At 41.0% G+C, this 17743-nt stretch overlaps 1 protein-coding gene across 2 annotated transcripts in view; it reads right to left on the bottom strand.

The window, feature by feature from the left end:
* fgf11a (fibroblast growth factor 11a) overlaps window positions 1–17743 on the bottom strand; it is a 129438-nt gene that overhangs the window by 41149 nt on the left and 70546 nt on the right. For both annotated transcript variants that reach the window (XM_084712382.1, XM_084712383.1), the window contains one exon: window positions 13456–13566. In XM_084712382.1, coding sequence (XP_084568508.1) covers window positions 13456–13566 — 111 coding nt within the window. The remainder of the gene's footprint in view (window positions 1–13455; window positions 13567–17743) is intronic.

Raw genomic sequence — 17743 nt, 5'->3', positions numbered from 1 at the left:
ACATGTAGCACAGTACTGCCCTCAATAATAAAATAAGAAATAAAGTGATCTGGCAAGCACCGACAATGTGACCAATCAACATTGTCAGGAAAGTAGAATACTGTATAGAGTGTGATAAAAATGCCAAAATACACAAGGGCTTTAATCAGCTAACTACAGCTAATAAAAATCTGCTAACAACAGCTGTCATTTTAGCTGGTAAATTAGACATCACAAGCTAGAAAGGAGAAGCCTGCTTTTGTCCACCACTGTAAAAACTCAAGGATCGATTGTTCCAAAAATTACTAAGACTTTCGAGTGGTAAATCTTCCCCCATTGTTATAAACTGTGTACTGTTTGAGAATGGAAAGCTTGGGAGGCGTAGCAACAGTAACAGGCTTAGCAAACGGTCAATTAATTCCTACTTCTCACCCTCTCTACATTGTCTTTTGTGTCTTTCATCCCTCTCTTTTTGCATCTACATTTATTTCCCCTCTCAAAAAGGAGTTTGCTTCCTCTCTCGTCCTCAATCAAAAAGAGCTCCTCTTATCAAATGGATCACATAACTTTATGCTTGGATAATAGAGGCATCCCATCTCTCTTTTGTTTTCCCTTTTCCCTCAACGGTCTCTCTCTGTCCTTCCGTTTGACTCGCTTTTTTCTCCGCAACTCACAGAGGAGGTCACCGGATTAATCAAAAGTCTTTTGAGGGGAGAGACGGAGGGAGGGGAAAAGGAGAAGGAGGGGAGGGAAATGAAGGGGAGGGAGGAGGGTGTTGCCAAATCAATCCCACAAGTCAATTTGAGGCTTGAGATCTTCAACACAATAAATAAACAAGGAGAAAGTGGAGATGGGAAGATGGAGAGGAGGGGAGGGGAGTGGTAGCAGGACACAGAGTTAAGCTGTGCAGAGGGCATCTGCAGGCCTGCACACTGCGCTGCTGCCGCTCTGCAGTGCTGTATTGTGCAGCCCAGTTGGTCTCTACTGGAATGAGAAGAGGATTACAGTCATCTGTGAGAAGTCACACAGAGTTTAACTTCTGGACAGGCACCGGCATCCTTTATTCCAGCTCCTGTTTGAATGACGCCGACTGGAACGAAAGCACTGGGATGTGATGCTAACTTAGACATCTTAAGTTTACTCATTCCTGGATTATCTCTAAATTGTTTTTCACTCATGTCGGATAAGCTGGTGGTCAGTGCATCGACAAACAAAACACAGAGTTCTCAAGCTGAACTAAGCGAAGCATCATTGTCACTGACAGCTTTTTGGACTTCCCCTCACTGGTGACTGAAACGCTGTTGTCAGCAGTTCAAACAGACTGAACATAGTCCATATTCCCTGAGTACATGCTGAGATAGGCTCAAAATTACAGTAGCAGTCGTGACCCAATTCCATACTGCAACTAATATTATATCCTATGTACTATATGCTAACCACAGATTCACAGTTTACTATATCCGCACTTAGGATACAAGAAATTAATGTAATTTACCATCTGTTACTTACAGGAAATAATGCAAAAAGTGGAAACTTACTTCAAACTGTGACTTTTAAGTGCCTATTTGCTCCTCATAGTGCTGCTAATGGCATTTGCAAGAATAAGCTGTGCTTGAACAAAAACAACCAATCAGAGCCAGCTTCCAACCCAAAAGCGTTTTTGGGTTGACTACTTGGGAAATCCAAGCTAGAGTTTTGCTATTTGATCATTTGGAAATGACACTCACCCACAGGTATGCAATGCTGGCATTTTTGGTTGGAAGCTTATTGTGTTTGGATGTTTTCACTCAGGCGGATTCTTACAAATGACAGCGTCTGTGTAATACCCCCATCTGCTGATTTATTAACAGTGAAACGTGACGCCGAGATCTCTCAAACTTTAATACACAGTACCCATATTTGTCTACTACAAATAAAAACTCTATTGGATGGCCACTACACAATCACAGATTTTGTGAGTTACCATCAAAAACAAGAAGTTCCTTTGTTACAATCTGCCCCCTACTGGGGTGTGATCTGTCTTTGGGTGCAGATTTGTGGCGATGTCGTCATTGCACTCTGAACCATCCCTTTCTCCTTTCCTGAGGTAAAGCTTTACACTTGCTGAGCTGGCATTATCAGTGATTTGACTGGCTGCGAGAGTATTTATTAATCACCACACCTGCTGATCTATATTCACCTTCATCCAGTCCTTTGCATGCTCTACTGTTGCACATACATAAACCAGAGAGTGCTCATGGAGCCACACAGTCCATGTGGACTGAAGATGCTCCCAAAAGGACACCTATTTCTACTGCTGAGCTGTTGTTATCGGTGATGTGACTGGCTGAGATTGTATTAATTATCACCACACCTGCTGATCTATATTCACCGTCCCCCAGCCCATTGCATGCTGGACTGCTGCATACATGAAGCAGAAGGTACACAGTCTGTGTACCTTGATGATGCTTCCAGAAGGAAGCGTTTTCAGACAACTGCAGACGCCATGGCTGCATGACTTACACTTGGCATTTACTAAAATTCAACTTGGATCCTTTTTTAGTATTTGATTCCCCTATCATTATTGATTGATTACAGATGTGAATTACTGGACATTAATTTTTTCGGCCTCTTAGGTGGGCCTTGCCAGACAAAGTGAGAACCCCTGATAGGCCTACATTTTGAAACAAGACAGATCACTGCAATGGGATCAGTACAATGACAGTCGAATTAATAAAGCTGTAGACAACAAGTTGATTTGCATCAGCAACAAATGAAACAGCCTCTGTCCATTCACACACTGTCATTTGTGTTGTAAAAAATGAGCTTTAAAGACTCAATAGTAGATTAAATGAATTGTAGGCTGAGCTTCACGCCTGATTTCCCTGGTGGTCGATGACTCTGATGACAAGACAACTGCCTTCACTCTGCCGTTATTTAACTTCTACCTCTTCCCCCAGGCTTTCCTCTCCAGAACTGATTTCTCTCCGCCTTTATCTGTCTTCCTTTCAGTCCATCTGTCTTTCCCCTTTCTCCCTCTCTTCTTCTTCTCTCTTTCCCTGGTGCCTTCTGTCTTTTCACCCTGCCTTGTCATGAATTAACAACCTTTTTCTTATCTCGCTGTGTTTTTTTTATACGTCTCTCCATTTTTCTTCCTTATTTGTTCCCTTTCGGATCCCTCGTGGCCTGCTGTCGTTCTTTCCGTCCTGTGAAACCAATACTTTCCCATCCGCGTCCATTCATCTTTGTCCTATTTTACCCTGCAGCCTTGTCTGTCTGTCTCTTCATCACTCCCCTCTTTTGTATCTCCTATCCTTGCTTCCCCTTGTTTGGTATTCTTCATGCTCTTCTTCTCATCCTTGCGAGCCCGCTCTGCTACTCTTTTACGTTCTTTCCTCATCTGCCAGAGAGAGCTTTTGCTTTCGATGTTCACATTTCTTCCTCCTTGAATGCTGCAGCTCTCATGCAGAGCAAAGTTTCCCTCATCTCCCTTTCAAGTCTTTGAATGTTTTTTTTCCTCTCCCCTGCCCTCTGCGAAGAGGCGTTATCGAGCACTGGGGAAAGTTAGACAGAGAGAAAGAGCAGACTTGCTCCAGAGCACAGAGACAGAGATAAGTAAAAATTTCCCTCCAACAGTGGGAGATGGTAATTACAGTGGATAAAAGTCAGGGAATCAAGCTTCTTCCTTATGGCTTTCCGATGTACACACCGAGACTCAATAGCTTTCATCTCTGTTTTTTAACTTCCCTTTCACTCCCTTTTCTCTTCTACTTTTTCTCTCTTCTGTCAAACTGTCTGTCCTCCTGTCTCATCCTCTCCAAGAAACAGAATTCAGAAAGAGACCAAAGCCAGTGACAATCACACCAGCAGCTCCATCCATCATCACTCACTCAGTGCGTTTATTCTCTCCGTGCTTTCTTTTGTGTGTTTTTTAATCTTCCTTCAGCTCCTCTGAGATCTGTTTCCTTCTCTGCCTGTTTCTTTCTATCTGTTCAGTGACAGAACCCTCCAAACCCCTGTTCTGTCCCTGTCTCGCTTCTGTTACTGTTGTCACTTTATCTGTGGTGTTCTATCATGTCTGTTTGATTGACCTGCCATATGTGTCACTATCACACACAGTAACACTCTATGGGATGAACATTTAAAGTCCCTGAAAGCCTATCCTATCAATCTTCTTAATTTTACTTTAACAGCATACGTTTTAATCTTAAGACCTGGGTGAAGGTTTCAAGTACTTTCACGTCAAAAGGCTCAAGTCCAAGCAAAGTCACGAGTTGTTGGTGTTAAAGTCAAAGTTGGGCTGCTAGTCCTTTTTTGGTTTTAGGTCAAGTCTAAAGTCATGAAATTTCTGACTTGCGTCAAGAGATGTTCTGATACCATTTTTCCCTCTCAGTGCCAACTGACTCTTCTTATGTACTGTCCCTTTCTGGTCTTTGCTCCAATACCAGTTGAGTAAGCTTGGCACCTCGGTCAACTTTCTCCTTTGCACTTTCCAACTCTTAGTCTTGTCTACAGTCTCTAAAACAAAAAACAAATTTTAAAGATGGTTAAATTACGCTCCTGAGGGACCAGTAAATCAAGTTATAGCTGACAGCTACAGTTAGGAAAAGGCCATCTAACCTGCTAGCTAATCAAGGTAAACCTGTCACTGCTGATACACAGAGCATATATGTCGTTTTTGGGAGTCACTGGTAATCAATATTTTCTTTTTTTTCTGTACAATGCTAGCTTATATCTATTGTTTTCTTTGTGAAGAACCTGAGAATTCCAAAAAACACTTTGGCAGACCACAATTAAATGACTTAAGCTTTCAGTATAATTTAAAATATGCTGTAGTCATTAACATTTTATACTGAATAGCTTTAATCACATGCACACTTCTTAATAATAGATGATCTTATTTTATCTTAATTATTCCACATTCATTACCACGCACTTGTAATATGACTGATGGAAATAAAAGACAGTTTGATTAGATATGTCACATAATTTTAGGACTTTCCCATTGTACTGAAATTAAAGAAACCAAACGTTACTAAACTGCATTTAAAATCTAAAAATCTACATAGTACTTTGGGAAATGGTTGGCAAAAAGAATGATTAATTCATAACAAAGGGGCTAGACAGAAGTGCAAAAACACCGGCATAGTCCTTTAAAAGCACCTTTTCCCTCAATAAATAGATAATAAATCTCACGTCCCTCACATCCTCCTCTCTCCTGCCTTCATCCCTCTTCCAGCTTTATTACATAACAGCCTGGAGGAGCCAAGAACAGAGAAGGAGAGAGGTGGTGGGAGGAGGGGGTGGCAGCTCCTCTGACCTCCCACCAGAGGGGGGAGACACAGTGATTGAGGAGCCATCAGCTGCGTGCCAGCTGCTCCTCCTGCTCCCCACCGCTCCCTCCCCTCTTTCTCCCTTCCTCTCTGTCATCCTCACGTTTCTCCCCTCCCTCCCTCTCGCTTCCTCTCTCTTCCTCTGCCAGCCCGTCTTGTCTCACTGGCTCCGTTTTCTCTGGCGTGTTCCACCGTGCCCTCTTTCTCTTCTTTGATCCTCTTATTCTCTGTTTCCTTCCTTTTGTCGCTCTTTGCTTTAAAATACGCTCACTTCCAGCTCTGTGACAACTTCCTCTATCGCCTACTTATGGAAGCCCGGAGGGAACTTAGTCAAAAAAAAAAGTGATAAAAGAGTCTGTGAGGCCATACAAAAGCTGCACTCGTCACTTTTTTTGTTCTGCCATATCCCCTCAGGGCTTCCGTACCTCCTTCCAACTTTTGTCCCTGCACCAACCTTTCCCTTCTGTCCAGGAGAAGCAGGAGGTGAAGGCAGCTGCTGTAAAAGCCAGGTAGTCCAGGAGGGGAGGTGACATGAAGGAGTCAGAGTCCATGCTCCCTCCTGCTCCCTGGAGGTCACTGTTTCAATGACATTACACCGGGTCACAGGTGTAAAGGAGCATGTGCTGAAGTCAGGGCCAAAGGGGAGAAGGGGGGGTGAAAAACAGTGATGGAGGAAGAGAGTGGGAAGAGGTCTTCTAAAGGTCAACTGTACTGAAAAAGTGTGTTTTCATGTGTGTATTTATGTGCACAATCATATTCTCTGCAATCACTTGATGAGTACTACAGTTTGCCAAGAACTCCGTGAGGGCGAGGGCCTCAGATATGAATCAAACAGTTGCTTCCTTAATTATTTATCCCGTTCACTGCTGATTTGGCCCTTTTTTTTTTTGGTCTTCTTGGCGTGTACACTGCAGTGGGGTGAATAATTACCATACGCATACACACATTTTGAAGGAGAGTGTAAGGTGACGCCAATTACATGTTGTCTTCATCAGTACTGAAAAATTCATGTTAGTGCATTATTATGGAAAATGTCCATTGGCTCAATTCCAGTGCCCACTCGAAGGGCTGAACGAGGGGTTACAAAATGCGGCATGCAGGCCCATGGAGGCCCTCGGAAACATTTTATGCAGAATGTGACATTAAATGCATGCATTAAGATTTTTATAATCCGTGGTCCATTTAAACCCTATAACACCATTTGCATCATATTTGATACATGAAGCAACCTATAATAACTAAATATATATATTTTACAGTAAAGTCATGTTGACAATTTTTGTAGCAAATATGATACAGCATAAGATAATTTTTCATGAATCCATCAGTCATTATCAAATTGAAATTCATGATGCAACCTGGATTATTCCACCATCATCACAAATACACTGTTAAACAGGCTACTGAAGTCTGAAATGTCATCTTAATATAGATTTAGAGAGGGAATTCAGATATTGTGGATTTTAATATTGGATTTCCAGTATGGCCCTCAGTCTATGCTGGCTCCCTAAACAGGCTCTCAGTCATCAAAACTTTGAAAACTCCTGCCCTATAAGGCCCGAACCCTCACAGACTACAACAGAAATCACTCGAGTGTCTGAGTGCACCCCTGCACTCAGACATTGAAAATAATGGCACTGCTCTGCACGATGTCAAATTTTGTGCTTTTAGTGTGAAAGCCCTGTCACAAATGGGGCAGAACTTTGTGACATCCTATTACCTGAGGACAGTAAGGCATGAGGCTGAAATCTTGCACTGCACAAAGTTTATTCAGCGCCTTGCAAAAAGTAAAAAAAAAAAGAATGTGGTACCAAATGAATACATTTAAATGTCGCTATCACACCATCATAACACAAAAAAACTACTCCATAGAGGCAGTAGCATGTGGTTAAACTTATTTATTGCTGCCTGTTTCTTTTCTTAATGAATTCTACCCAGACGGTGTGCATAAATGCCATCTAAAGTCGACCAGAGAGCCCTCTGCCAAGTCTGCTTTTGAGGAGCCAAGAGAATGTACTGGAATGGCAAACTTTCTGGGACAACTTTGACCTACAGTTAGTAGGTCATTTGAGGGGAGATGACAGCAAAACAGAAAAATGCATGCCCCTTGTTAACATACTCCCCCCCGCCCATTCCCCTACTTTAGAGTGCAGAGAAGTAATTGTTAAAACAGAAGGTCTTTGTTTCCTTAGACTCTAAGGAAACAAAGACCTTCCTCTAAGGCTTAGAGGAATAAACAAAAGCAGCTTCTCATTTCTACCTGACGACCGTGGATTTTGTCGTTCTTTTCCAGCTGATGTTTCCATCTGACACATTTTCAAACAAGAACCGTTAACGTTAATGCTAAAAGAATGAGGTTGAAGCTAGCTTACACCTCAGAGCAAAGTTTAATCCATTTCCCGCATGTGTGCTCTTGTTTTTCACATTTTTGAAAGACTGCAAAAAAGACGCCAGACTCATGAAACACAGAGGATCTCTCCTCTCAGAGGCCCATGCATACTGCTTCGATGCATAGAGAAATGCAAAGCTTGACAGGCCTGCAGTGCCCTAGTTGCAGTTGCTTATCTATGATTGGACAGTTGTTGTTTGGATGTGGGGCTTAGCGAAGGGTCAGTTCCCCTTCCTAAAAATTCTGTTTACCGCCTGTCCAATTGGCTAGCTGCTTACAGTTTTTGTCATGAAACTATGAAAACAAGACCCAATACTCAAATCAGTGTGTGTTGATAACCAAGGTGCAAGGCTGAATTACCACCACCCCAGGGGTTCTAAAAGTTCACTGTGTGGTAATTGGTTTATGTTAATGGTTTAATCATAATTTTATATGGGAATACCATAAAAACACCACTAAAGCATAGTATCAACTGACATGACATACTATAAAAGCCTGTTTTATTATCTTATTGAGACTCTGCTAAAAAGGGGCCATGTGTCAAAGTCTAGTTTTAAGACCTACATTTAATGTGACATTTTGCTGACAAGGTGCATATTTCTAAATCAATTTGTATTTAATCAAATTTGTACGCACCATGTATACATCGAGCAGAGAGGCAGAGGAACAGGCCCAGCAGCTCGCTTTTGCCCCGTGGTCAGTAATGTTCTTGACCAGCATTTCTCAAACTTAGGGTCAGGATGCAAAATAGGTCACGGACCCGTTTTTATTGGGTAATTTCACTGAATAGTGAAACAGAATCAATCATTCATTTCAATTACTTCTTTAAGGACATTAAACACAAAGGACAAGAACTTTAAAATACAGTCGTAGAATACAGCTGGGGACAAGAAACACTTTCTGTATCCATTTCAGGTTAAAAGCCCTCTAGAGTTTCTATGGACAGTGCAAGTTTGTTATGAAGTGGTGAGAAGCTTAACATTGTATTTAATATATACATGCATATCATATGTACAGTTTAAGTTGCTTAATAGCTCTGCCAGGTGTAAGCCTGGAGACTAAAAGAGTGACGCCCTTCAATTGTGCTCAGATTTCTACTTTGGGTCTTAAGCTGAAAATATTTGGGAACCCCTGTTTGTGACGATATCAACAAACATTTGTACATGATCTAGAGTATATTGGCAGTACAAAGCAAAAAAAGAGAGATTTTTGGGGGAGAGCTGCGATTGAAATGGAGTGGAAGTGAAAGCCATCTGGTTCCAGGCCAGTTTGTATTGTACTGAAACGTCTCTGCTCCCGAGGAGGCTCCTGCAGATCAACCTGACAGTCAGTGTGTTACAGTACATGCTCACACAGCTATTTCTGCTCCTTCAATATTCTGTGCAGCCAGGTAGATGATTGTGCTGCTGATTGATACTCAGTTACAATGATGTCAATCACTCAACCATTCCCGCATGAATGCATGAATAATCAGTCGTGGATAAAAAAAAAAGTGCACAATTTAGGAGTTTTACAGGACTTACCTGTCAACCTCCCCTACACTGTCCCCTGAGGATGCAAAGAGCCCAGGACAGCATTAAACCAGATCCCTGGATTGATGGAATTATAGTTGTTATAAAATGAAGCGTAAGTCAAACCCACACAAACACTGTGCAGGGTGACCTCCTCTGACATTAGTCTTTACACCCGTCTGGAAATGAGCCTTTTTTGCCTTTGGATGTGTCCTATACGCTGTGATGTGATGAATATTTCAGATTGGACATGAGAATATCTAAAGTTCAGAGTGCAGTGGTGTTCGCCTCAGTGTAGGTGTGTTGTTGTTACATAAGAGGGAGAGGTGAGAGCAGATCTAATCAGTTACTGTGGAGCTTTCTGGAGGTGGTGTGGGCCTAATTTACCTAAACAGCTGTTGGAGGGCTCTCTCACAAGTTTTCCCAACACTCCTCGAATCTTTTCTCAAGGGATTGTTACTCAAAAATCTTTGAAAATTTAGGTCGCTGTCTTGCACAAACACAGCTGCAAGTTTGCAAACAGCAAACAGCCCTGGCAACATGTAAGTAACATTAAGGGGAATTAAAATGTGTTGAGCAAGGTTGTGTGCCTTTGAAATTTGACCTTTGACTTTCAAAATCCAATCAGTTCATCCTTTAGTCCAAGTTAACATTTGTACCTAATTTGAAGAAATTTCCTCAAGTCGTTCTTGAGATTTTGCGTTCATGAGAATGGGATGACCTGAAAGCATAATGCCTTGCGCCACAGCTGTTGCCGGCATGTGACACGAAAAAAAAAAGTTTTTTCAAGGTTTTTCAAAAATTCGGAATCACAGAGATCCTTCTGCATGCAGTCATGAATGTACACAAGCAAAATTAGGCTGACCGTCCAAATCGTATGTGAGATTAGCTGCGGACAAGACACAGGTCTACACACATGCATTCACACACACAAGCGTTGACACACGCGAGCACATCATAATAACAAAAATTGCTATATTTAGAATATTTTCACAGCTTTACTTTGTCATCAGACAGCCTTTTCTGACTGGAAACCGGTGTTACATAAGCCAGAAATCATTCTCTATACCAACCAAGCTCCATAGGCAAAATCAGTCATTTTACCTCAGAACATGTGTGATGCTGGTCCACTGCCCCAATCCATGAGTTTTATGCATTTTTGTGTGACTCCAGAGAATCTGAAACTATCATTTTAAAACAGCAAAGTCACACAATAACACAAACAAACTAACTGATCAAGGCAGGGTGAGACCAGCAACTTCCATTTTCTTCAAGGTAAAATTACTGTGGAGTTTGGTTGGTTTGGAGAGAGCCATATTGGATTGACATAACACCGGCTCTAAATATAGAGAACACCCCAACTGTTATTGATTTTTTTTGGTGGACCATTTTTTAGTGGCCAAAATACTTTTTGTTGCTGCCTCTGTCCACAGATGTACATTGCAAAGCTTCCTGAATACCTCATACAACCTCACTTCAAACAATCCAAACTGTCCCTTGAAATTTTCTTTTTGGGACAAATGCCAGAGGAAAAACCTCAATAAATGCCTCAAGGTTGAACCCAGGTTATTCAAACCTGGTAACTCTGCTGTTGCCACACATACTCTGACATCTCAATGAAATGCTGAAACACAAACTTTACAGAAGGAACCACAGCTGAGATTTTTTTTTTTCATCTCTCTGTAGATTGTAAATCCAAAATTGTGCTAGCTTCATGTTTTCCATCCAAAGTGGTGTTCTGACAGAAAAAAAATGCTGTGTTGCCACATCAGGGATATCCTATAATACAATATTGATCTCTCTCTGGGAGGGTTGGAAGGAGTCCAGGGACTCCGGAGATCATGTGATATGATGTTTTTGGTCAGTAATCACCCAGGTGACGACCCTTCGCGGGGTGAGGTGTGTGTTTACATGGTTGTGTTGTTGTTGTGTGTGTGTACATCTGGAGACGAAACAACAGAGGAACACAGCAGGTTTTCTACCGATGAGCAGAGAGATCTGGGGGATAGAGAATATAGAAGCCACAATAATGGATACAGGTAGCAATAATGTAATACACTCAGAGGTGTGAGTCAGACTGACTTTATGAATAGTTTAATCATTCTGAGAATATTGCAAGGCAGTCAGTCCAACTGTCTCTCTGTCTGTCTTTCTCTCTCTGCTGCTGCTACTACAAGTCTGCATCACACTTTTCTCATCAGTTAACATGAATATCATCAGGCTACCAGTTATCCAAAGTCCTGAGCTGATAAATCTCCAGGTCGTTCCCTCAAAACAGTAAGAACTTGACAGGTCAAACAGCTCCGTGTGTCCCTGAACTATGAGTATAATTAGCTGCTCTTCCACCTTCAGTTGGCTGACATTTCAACCAGATGTTGTCATGTCCTTAGACAGGAAAAAGGAAGCAAATCGTGTTGAGTTGATTGGTTAATTTTTGTGACATGACCCGTGATGCACCTGTTGCATCCGAAAGATGCAACATCTGAACAGTGATGATTGAATCTTCAAGCCATTTGGGATTACATGTGATGCAAAGACTCTATTTCCTCACTTGGAGAATGACTGCATTAAAAGGTGTTTTTTCAGACAGTGAGCTTTTACCGCTGCATCTGACATCTGCTGTTCTGTTTTTGCTTTGTTTTTTTTAGCAAAGTCAGTTTGTCAATCCGTTGGTCAGTCCGTCCACCACTTTGGTCCAGACTGAAATATGAAATTAAAGATATTCATGTTCCCTTGAGAATAAACACCATTGATTTTGGGGATCCCTTTACTTTTCATTTCGCAACATCATGAGATCCAACTTTCAGTTTACCCAGTACCTTCACAACAATTGAAATTCGCATCAGCCTGAGCTGTATTTTTCTATTTAGTTCTAATTAGCACGTTTGCATACATGCACACCAAACTATCATGCTAAACATGGTAAACATAACCTGCTAAACATCAACATGTTAGCATTGTCACTGTAAATATGTTAGCATGTTGATGTTAGCATTTAGCTTAAAGCACTGCTATGCTTACATACAGCTTTACAGGGGGTGGGTGTACACAGTTCAACACAAATAGACTGAAAACAATGAACCGTTTTATCATTTAAATATCATCATGACATTATTTATTTACATTACCTTCGCCATTTAAAGGTAGAATATGGCAGAAATGGACAGTACACAGTACAATACTCATAAGGTGTGTGGTGCAAGTTACTGAAAGTAATTAGTCAAAATATCTGGATTACTATGCTAATTATTGCATCTAAAATATTTAGTTACTAAGGACAGTAACTACTATGTTACTTTTAAATGTCTGCTTCAATTCTGTTATTACTACACACAGTTATATTATATATACTGCTAAGCATTACTACAGAAATTAATACGTTTAATGATGCCAGTTTAAATTAGAAACATTACAATGACAAAAAGTGAGATACCTGAACTGTCTTGCACCACTGTAAAATTGGGTGAGATTGAATTATAATGCTGAAAATCCAGTGAATATGCTGTGGCAGTCTGCTGTCCTCTGCAGTTATTCACTAATTTCACATAAGTCAAAAATAAGAAATAACAAACCCATTTAAATTTCAGTATTTATGGTATTTAGAGTTAACAGACTGGTCCTCAATGTTCATGGTGTAACAAACATGCAGACTTTTCATGCAGGAACATGGAGACAGTCTGCAGCAGAAAGCACTGTCAGATTTGGATAATCTGTGTAGTAGTTTATAAACTGTAAATATCCAGTAAAATATTCTGTAGGAATCACAATGTCATACTCGCATCAGTGCCTGAGTTACAACACATCAGTCAGACTTAAAGGCACACACACATCTACAGTATACTGTACTGTATACACTCACACGGATGAGTTACTCATAGATGATTGCAGGCAAAACAATTAAAAACATGTGTCAGAAAAACTCAATCAGTGCCAGCGTCCTGCTGTGATAAATTACGTAACGCGACCAAATCCCATTTAGCTGGCGTTCGCCCAGTGCACCTCGCCAAGAAGTGTGCATACATTTTCAGCCTGATTGATCCTAGTGTGAATCAAACCAGAAAGCATGACAGTGTTATTGTGCGTTCATGTGCTGTCGAGACGTCCAGATATACGACTGTCTTACCAGGAAGTCCCTTTTTAAATGTCTTTTGGTATGAACGTGGGGGAAACTCCTGGTGGTGCGTTCACTGGCAGTGCTATGAAATACGCGCCTTCATCACAGAACTAGCCGACAACATCTGTGTGTGTCTGATTGTTCACTTACAGAAGGAGCTGCTTTCGTCCTTTGTGCCTTCCATGGTGCCATCCGGCAGCATCTGGAGGTAGAAGCCGTGTCTGCAGTAAAGCCGCGTGACGATGCCCTTCAGCTGGGGCTCTGCAGAGCAAACACAGGGTTAAACACACGTTAGCATCTTGGACACACACACCTGTCGGTGCGCGTATATTAATGCACACAGCTACCTATGAGCATGCACATTGACTAAACAAGAGGCAGGTCTTGATATTTACACTGTGAAATAGTCAAACAGTGAAGTGTGTGTGCTTGCATGTGTGTGTGTGTGTGTGTGTGTGTGACTGTGGCCTTCAGCAGGATTGATGGGACTCTGGTGTGTGCTAAAAAGAAGCATCTTTCATGGACAGGTTCAAGTGAGGCAGACAAGATGTTCATTGTGTGTGTATGTGTGTTTGTTTACACCGAGGCACATGTGTGTGGGTGCTTGTAGCAGCTGTCTGCCTCACTACAATGGGCCAAGCACCTAAAACATGATGGTCCCTGTGTCAGAACGGGGGGTTTTAATGGGTCTAATGCTGCATTCCAAATAACTCAGATCTCAAAGATTTCCCACCCATGGCAGCACACATTTTAAATGGTAACCAACTGAACAACAGCATAAAGTATATTTTTCTGCAGGTGCTGTAAAATATAATGGCTAATGGTGTGTTTTACCTCGGTTTCCTCCTCTGTTTTGTATGGAAGGAGGCTGGCCTGCTGAGAATTTAAGTTTTTTGATTCTGCATGAGCCTCAAACCCCAACATAACAAAATTCCACCTGAGAAGAAGCCATGAGTTTGGCAAATGCTGCGTATCCAACACAATTTTGGCTGGGGGTGACATAACTGTACATAGTAAGCTAGTTAGCTGAATATGCTAATGTTAACAGCTTCCATTATAGCAGATGAGGACAAGTTTAAGCCATTCTTCAAACAATTGCTATTGTATTGTAGGTAGTTGAAAGACTACCAAAAAAAGCAAAAAAAAAAAACCCACAACCCTCCAAGTAGCTCCATACACACCGCTTCAACAAAAGCAAAGTATTTGCAAAAATGCAGTGCCCAGTTACTGTTGATGATTGGATCGTTGCTGTTTCAAGGAGGGACTTAGCAAAGGGTCTGTTGTTATCATAAAAAAGCTGTGCACGCATTTCAGCAACGGAAGTGGTGGGCTCCAGAGCAAAATGACCAAAATCTTCCACTTGCCGACTCAAGTTCCACAGAATTACGACAGGATCACAACAGTTTCAGGGCAACCGGTGGCGTCTATGGCTGCAAGCAGTTATAAATGTTGACTGGACTGAGGACATGATCAAAACTGTGAGGACAGATTGTGTACAAACTGTGAAAGGGTCTATAGGATGGGACTAAACTGTATAGGTGAGCACTAGTTTCTTTAGTGTGTGTGACTAGTAAATAAGTCAATCACAGATGACAGTTGACACTGGATTCAAGGTCAGATAGATCCCACAGTGACCAGGAGAGCTGTGTGGCTCCTCTGATGAAGATTTGTGTTGGACTGTTACAAGGTCAGCTATAGCTCTATTGGTGACCTAAAAAGCCATTAAAGGCTTCAGCCCCCACTGCCACTCGCTACTCCCTTTTCTCCGACAGCCAAGCTGTCTTTCCAGGACTGAGGGAGAGCTATAAAATATAAAACATGAACCCCTGAGCACCCTGAATTCTAGCCACAACAAAAAACACTGCAGACGCCTTGTTGTTTGCAACCAAGAGCAGAGAGCTCAAATTCTTGCATGTAAGATGGCAAAAACTGAGGAAACAAACAAGAATAACTTAACCGTCATGCTGAAAGTTTAATGAACCATCTCCCATCGTCTGTTTACCCTGCTCTCAAATACCAACTGTTGTCATTTACTTAGTGCACTTGGAGGCATCAGAGTACTATTTGTTTGTGTGAACCTATCAGGCATCTGCCACCGCTCTGAGATAAGTTGGCGTGTCTTCCTCCAACCTCGTGTTTGTGTTGAGTTTCTTTTCTCCGCACACGCATGACTGAGGGGGCTCTTTCCCTCCGAAGTGCTGAGGGAGACTAAATAGTGGATCAGAAGGAATGTCAGAATGCTGAAGTGTTTCCACAATTAAGTTTTAATGAGACGCATCAAATATGGATGAGGACAGAGAAGTACGGGGGCAACTGGCAGTTGTCCCTTGGTTTGACAGCAGGGGTGTGAGAGAGAGAGAGACGGAGACATGCACTGCAAAAGATATCCATCCACACATGTACACTCAAAGGATTAATTATAAAATAATTTCATTAAGTACATGGAAACACTAGAGTTTCTCAGCATTTTTTAGATTTCATTTTTTTAATCTTATATTCAACTTCTATAATTCTACCACAGCCACATTTTGCCCTAAATGGGTAATCCAGCAATTTACTATTGCACTTCCATAAAGTTAAAGGGCTGAAGAAAGATAAACAAAGAAGGGAAATTCAACACATTAATACTAGTCCAAAAAATGAGTGAATGAATAAATGAATGAATAAATTAGGGTGGTAGTTTGGGGTAAATTTGCAGGTAATTTCAAAGAAATGCGTCAATATGTGAAATGGTTATTACCACCTACATGTGTGAAAACGACAAATTATCACTTACTTATCATGAAATCTGGGGATAATTTGTTGGTAATTTCAAAGAAACTATCTAACTTGGTAGTTACCATCCACTACATGAGAATGGTGCACACTAATTATCACATAATTAACCATGAAATCTGGGGGTAGTTTTGAGGTCATTTGTAGGTAACTTACCACCTATTTACCATGAAATGAAATGAATCAGTTATATTAGGTGAAGTATTGGATTTTATCTGGGTTAAAATGCTGGTGATGACATATTTCTATTTCTATTGTTTTTTATTATTTTGAACAAATGGGAAATACATCTACTAGAAATTCACAAAATCGCTGGCATGGAATAAAAACTACATAAAAATGACATTTTTTTCACTTCATTATACCACTGTCTTCACTCTCTGAGTAGAACCTTCCATCAACAGTAAATTGACCATGATATGTAAAACTGGTGGAGTGCCGCTTTAAATTAAAGTCTTTAATTCTATATATTACTAGATCTGCCAAACTTTTAGTGCCAAACTGGCACTAAAAATGGGTCACAGACCCCAACACAACTTTTCCGTAGATAGTGACAAGCAGCGCAAATTGGAAATAGAAAGCAGCTTTCAGCACGTCGCCTGTCTGATGATGTTAAAGACAAAATGTTGAGAACATAGCAGCAAAATACAGCTGGGGTGAAGAAATGTAACAGCCACCTGATAGCCACACTGATAAGCAGTAACATTTGCATTTTGGAACATAAGACAGCAAATTATTCAGTCCAGGCATGATGGGAAATGTGAGCCATCACTACAATATTTTAGCACTAAGTACTATCACTATCACTCTGATTTGTCCTGATAAAGTTATTGCATTACGCATCAATACAAGCTCAGCACTTCCAGAATCCATTTCAAATTAAAAGCCCTCCATTCTTTCAGTGGACAATGGAAGTTCATTATGAAGTTTTTAGAAACTGAAAAAGTTTGGGAGCCTTATACTAAATCAGTGCAACATAGTGCTAAAATTGTTAGTTTGCTTTGTAATTAGTACATCATTACTGCATTTATTTATTTATAGTTTGCATTTAAACAAACGTATACTCTTATTTATAATGCTTACATCCTATATTCTGCTATATACTTCTGTTTCTGAAAGAGGGCAACTGTAACACAAGCAGTTTCCCCATGGGGTCAATAAAGTATTTCTGATTCTGATGAATTTTTTATCATTTTTCAACATACTCATCAAGCTCATTAGCTCATCAAATTCACCAGATCATCTTCAAAGAAAAAGAAGAAGAAAAATGTTCAAGAAGGTGACAGAATGTGGATTAAAAATGTTAAACAAATATTCTACTTTGTCGTTGCAAAGCTAACGCTTGTCTCTGTTAACATCCTGAAGTTGTAGCTCATTAGGGCTTGAGTTAAGCTTTGATGTCTGTGAATTAGTCAAAGAAATGCTGGTGTGTAATCCTTCCTTTCATGCTGACAAGTGTGACACAACATGTTTGGAGGCTTTTCACTGAAGGTTCTGGCCTCAGCAGCCAGATTGAGTCGCTGTAACTACTGAAAGATAAAAGCTCATCCAGCCACCGCTGGCTGACTAGACACAGAAGGTCGAACGTGGAGTGTGGTAATCTGTAATATCCTGAGTGTTAATCCCAAATTAAGCCTCGGACCACACACCAGGCCATGTGCTG

The sequence above is a fragment of the Lutjanus erythropterus genome, chromosome 23, assembly GCF_056507025.1.
Source record: "Lutjanus erythropterus isolate fLutEry1 chromosome 23, fLutEry1.hap2, whole genome shotgun sequence".
Classification (NCBI taxonomy): Eukaryota; Metazoa; Chordata; class Actinopteri; order Lutjaniformes; family Lutjanidae; genus Lutjanus; species Lutjanus erythropterus.
Note: the sequence above shows the minus strand (reverse complement) of the source record. Positions and strands in the feature narration are given on the sequence as shown.